We start from the raw sequence: 4,964 nt of genomic DNA, 5'->3' as shown, positions 1-4,964 counted from the left end.
CCGGCGGCTCCAGCTGCAATGTCTGTCTGCCTGCCCCATGTCTGTCTGCGTCCGCAGGACGTAGCAGCTGCGGCTGTGCGGGTCTCTGACTGTCCTGGGGAAACCGAGGGAGAAGCAGGTGGGATGGACGGAAAAAAAAGGCTTTTACTGAAGCTGTCTTCTCACTGATTGCTGAGAGAATGCGGTGCATCGGGAACGCTTTGGTTTGAGCTGACTTAAGGCACCAGCGCCGCTTTTCCGAAGCGATGACTCAGGTAACATATATGTAATGTCCTTCAGAGTCGGGAGTGCTCAGCGCCAGGTTTCTGCATGCTTGGGCCCTTCAGAAGTTCAAGCTGAGTACATATGCCACGAGGGATGATGTAGGCACACACAGTCATCCCACCCACAGGACTGTATCTGTGCTTAAATTACTATTAAAACTAACAATTAAATGTTTAATCTCTTGGAGCTGGGGCAGGCAGAGAGGAAAAACAAAAACCCAACCGTGAAGTCAGGAGTTTTGCTCCACACAACCCTGCTAGGCCATTACCCTTTTCCTTCTTTTGTTCTTGAGAAAGCACCTAACAATAACAGCTGGGAGGATCTTGGTCTCTGGCTACAATTTTAGCATAGGCAGAGACATCTCTGGTAGTCCTGCTTTGGAACATTTTGTGGTGTTTAAATCTCTCGCTAAAATAATCTCAGATTCTTTAGTCAGATGAAGCTGTGCATGTATTGCCATTACGTACGGGTACAAATAACTGCTAGAAAGGAAGCCTATCAATCAAGAAAAAATAACGGAGGGGAGAAATTTTAGGGCTTGCTTTTTTAACTGCTGTCCATTTTGGAACAGCAGCCTGCTGAAACTTCAAGGCATTTCAGACACCAAGTAAATATTCAGTGATGATTTATTGTCTGGTCTTTATTATTATTACAAAAAAAGCAGATATCAAAAAACAGCAAAGAGTTCACAAGTTCCCCAACAGTTTTACACAACTGAACTGCAGTAAAATGGTGCATGTAAAACAGACGTATTTCAGTCCTGGCCCTAAACCTTCAATGGTGATCTGTGGGCTGTGGGATGCCCCGAGCTTTCCTAATTCTTTTTAAAGCGTTCCTCTGTATTTTGGAACCCGATTGACCCAGTAGCTAACATGCTGCGGCACAACGCAACAGGAATGTGAACTGTCTGGTATCCTTTAAGACCTGATAGACCTAGAAAACAAACTCCAAGAGCTCTGCAAGGATGGCGTGGATACCAGTACGCGTTTCCCAGATTACCCCAGGCAGCCCCTTTGTTGTGCTTGACAAGATCAAATCACTTTCAAGTTGCTGAAAGGTGATTTGCTGTGTGAAAGCTGCTTTTTCTTCTTCTCTTCAGGATCTTTGCTCCCCGAAAGAAAAAGAGTTCACTGCGCTGGGCTCCGGAATAAATGGACCATCAACCTTTTGAATTCTACCATCCAAACTGCATGACGGACAACGTCATCCCGTTGTGACTTTCCCGCTGCGGACTCAGCGTTTGACTGATCAGAAGGAACCTGAGCAGGCCGTGAGATGTGAGGTTAAGGGAAACACACAGCTCTCTGGAATGATTAACTGGGGTGGGAAGGGAGCCGTTGCTTTCTGTCTGATTGACGGCTGTAGGTTCAGAGGTTGACTCAGGGAAACATGGTCCAGTTACCTATATTGATAGCTGCCCCACTTCTCAAATATAGATCTTACATCAAAACACCGCTTGGCTAGCGAAAAGAATTAAGACGTTGCCCTATGTCCCTCAGCATTTGCTCGGAAAGTCAGGTCCAAATCTGCCATAATTATACACAAATGCAAATCACCCTAAACATGAAGTTGTATACGTCACTATACGTGTCACTGAAATGTTTGCGAGTACCAAATATTCCTGTTAGAAATAAAATTGCACCTTCATCATTTTCCAGAATTTAACAAAAAAAGAGATCACGATATGCATTATTCGTCAGGTATGAAAGAAGCAGCAAGAAGGCAAGCTGAGAGACAGGCGCTGCCCCCTGGGCAGCAATGGCATTGGGTTGGTTGGGTTTTGTACCAGCATTTCCCACGCCGTGGATGGCAGACAACCACTCGCTGCTGGATTTAAACTGTTTTCCTGGCAGTCAAAACACGGACAATGGACCCTACTCCTCCAGCAGCCAGGGCCTGAGAAAAGAAACACGGCGATTAACACCAGGGCAAGGTAGCCACAGGCTGAAACAACTGCTGATCAGAAAAGGCTTCCCGACTAGTTCAAATGAGCATCTCCCCGTTCTTTACGTTAAAACGAAGCTCTCACACTCGGGGTGCCAGGAAAGGATGATGGCATTTGCTTTGAAGACAGTTCTCTAACAAGCTTCTATTTCCCTGCATAACTAAGTTGTAAATTTTGCTTCCCTCTAGGAGGGAAATTCTACTTCCACCCACTTGAATCACTGGATCGAACTGTTTTGTTTACCTCAGTCTAACATAAAACCAAATTTTAACTGTAGAATCATTACCCAGCGAATGAGAAGAAGTAGGCACATGAGCCGCAGGCCCGTACCCTCCTCACAGCGTGAAATACGGCATTTTGAGTTTTACCAGACAGAAAGGCTCGGTGAGCGTGCCTCAGACCCAAGAACCCGCTACCACGGATAACCCAGGCAAAAGCACGCCCTATAAACCCACCTTCTCGTGCCACTGCAGCAGCACAGCGCTGCTGTTGTCAGAGGGGCTCTCGAAGCCTTTGTAGATGTACTTCATTAGCAGGTCGACACCGTTCTTGTCCAGCGACTGCACCGCCTTCTCAATATCGTTGGCTTTGAAAGAGATGAGGACCTTCAGGACAATACTTTCTGCACGATCCTGTCAACAAATAACGCAGAGATTACATTCGCTCTCACGTAAGGTGCATTCAAATATCACTCGTCTCTCCAACAAACAAAACTAGATATTTTTTTTAAAACAATTTTATAATCTGTTTGAATAGGGCAGTTTGTGCACAAAGCTTGTAATAACGGACAACAGACATGTCCTCCCAATGGTAAAGAGCATAAAGAGTTTAAGGCGTTTGTCCTGCTCGAGGTTTTCTGCCTCTCTGCTTGTTTGCAATTTTCCACCTGTTAAATGGGGTTATGGCTAAATAAGAAACTTTCGTATTGAAACTCAAGGTACAAGAATTAAGGACTTGACTGGCCTCCCTTGTCACCAGAGCCTTTTCCGTGCCTTTGTACTGTTTAATGAGATACAACCATGGTATTTCACGGAAATGCTGTTTGCCAGCCTGGAAGAGCTGCTAGAAGCCACGTATTTTCAATACAGTCAGCTTCTGTCCCAGGCACGCAGGACGCAAACTGGCAGCATTAATATTTTCCATTAATAACCATTTGCAAGTTGATCTGGACGTCATTTCAGGCCTCCAGGAATGTGCGCAGCATGCTTACAGTGGCAGATTAGCCATGTAATCGGCAAAAAGCAGCTCTTCCTGTTCATCCATCACTGAGCGAGGGAGGATGGAAGAAGAAGGTCTCAGGTTTGTTGGACGTTTGAATAATTCCATTACATAAATACTTAAAAGCGGCTGCCTCCTACAGAAATTATGGATGTTAGTTTTCTTGTCCAATTTAACATCCCATAACTGCTTGGCTTAGCAAAACCTCACGTAAGTGAAAACATAAAAGTTCCATGAGAGCAAGTAAAAATGAAACCAAGCATTAAAATTCAGTCACTCTGCCCTCTTCATTTCCACTGCCTTCAAACTTAAATCCATCAATAGGGATGTAATGGAAACAAGTCATGACTGTGAGGACAAAGCTGTTCAGTCTTCTATACAGCACTACCTGTAACAAACAGCTGGATCGCAAAACTCTGTGAAAACCCTCACAAAAGGGCTGGGGCTGGGTGAGAAAACCTCCACCGGTGGCCTGGTGAGCGGCACGGAAACGTGCCCGTGGGACTCTCCTCAAGTAGGAGAACAGACTTCTGCAGGTGCTCACCATCTGGGCAGTTCCTCATCTTATCTGCCTCTTCCTCTTCGCCACTGCAATCGTGAGCCATTCAAGGTTTATTCTGGGGAGATTCAGAAATACACGCGCGCACCAGTCTCCTATCTTCTGTCACAGGGGGAGTGCCTGTGTTTTCTGAGGTTTTAACGGCTTAATTTTGGTTGGACGTGATAACCATCAGTTCTTCCTTTTTTGTAGGTTCACGGTCTGGCTGTGCTAGCAGAGTTTCATTAGTCAGAGGTGACGACTGCAGTTGTGATTCCTTGATCGTTCATATCTATGTGCTGCCAGGTCTGGATCAGACACGGGCACCTGGTGATGCGTGGAGTTAGCCAGGGCACTATACAACCAACGCAGGCAGGAGAACAGACAAAACCTGGTCTAGCACCAAGTTAAAGGTACGTAGACAGATTACGTCCGAGCTACGGTATTTTAAACCAGATTAAAACACCAGATGTTTCAACATCGGGGAATATCCTAAAACCAGCTTCCTTGGCTTCCTCAAAGCGCACCTGGCAGGGTTGGCGGGGTAGGGGTTACAGAAACAGGAAAGGATTTCTAAGGAGTAACCCACGAGTGAATTGCTAGTTACTATTTCACCTTGACTGCCTGGTTCTTTGTGTTGATAGGAGGGTTCTTCAGGGCCGCCTGTAGCGCGGCCATCATGTTCCCTGTGCCGGATGGTTAAGGACCAGACACCAAGTACTCGGAAAGCAAGAGAACCAGCTCCAGGACAGAGGTACTTGTAGCTGGCTTGTGCAGGACTGAAAATACTTAAGGTTAAGCGGATGCAGCGATTCCCTCAACAGATTGCACACATTTACAGCAGAAGGTAGCAATTATTAAGCCATTTGAGGAAGGAGCAGCACCAACAAGAAGCTCCACAGTTCCAGTACTGGAGACTACTTCTCAGGCCCTCTATTGAATGAGGATCCAAGTAAAAGAAATTATTCTCCATCACTTCTGTAATCCGTAGCCTCAGCT

The 4,964-nt window shown here is 45.9% G+C and overlaps 1 protein-coding gene across 1 annotated transcript; it reads right to left on the bottom strand.

Annotated features, from left to right (window-relative positions):
- Positions 1 to 1,619: 1,619 nt before the first annotated feature.
- Positions 1,620 to 4,655, bottom strand: ARPC5 (actin related protein 2/3 complex, subunit 5, 16kDa). The gene is made up of 3 exons (XM_009701064.1): positions 4,581 to 4,655; positions 2,665 to 2,841; positions 1,620 to 2,160 (listed from the first exon to the last, which is right to left on the bottom strand). Exons 1-3 carry the CDS (start codon positions 4,644 to 4,646, stop codon positions 2,098 to 2,100), a joined length of 306 nt encoding a protein of 101 aa, XP_009699366.1. The 5' UTR covers positions 4,647 to 4,655; the 3' UTR covers positions 1,620 to 2,097.
- Between the last annotated feature and the right edge of the window lie 309 nt (positions 4,656 to 4,964).

This window comes from Cariama cristata, unplaced genomic scaffold (genome assembly GCF_000690535.1).
Source record: "Cariama cristata isolate BGI_N322 unplaced genomic scaffold, ASM69053v1 scaffold8700, whole genome shotgun sequence".
Lineage (NCBI taxonomy): Eukaryota > Metazoa > Chordata > Aves > Cariamiformes > Cariamidae > Cariama > Cariama cristata.
Note: the sequence above shows the minus strand (reverse complement) of the source record. Positions and strands in the feature narration are given on the sequence as shown.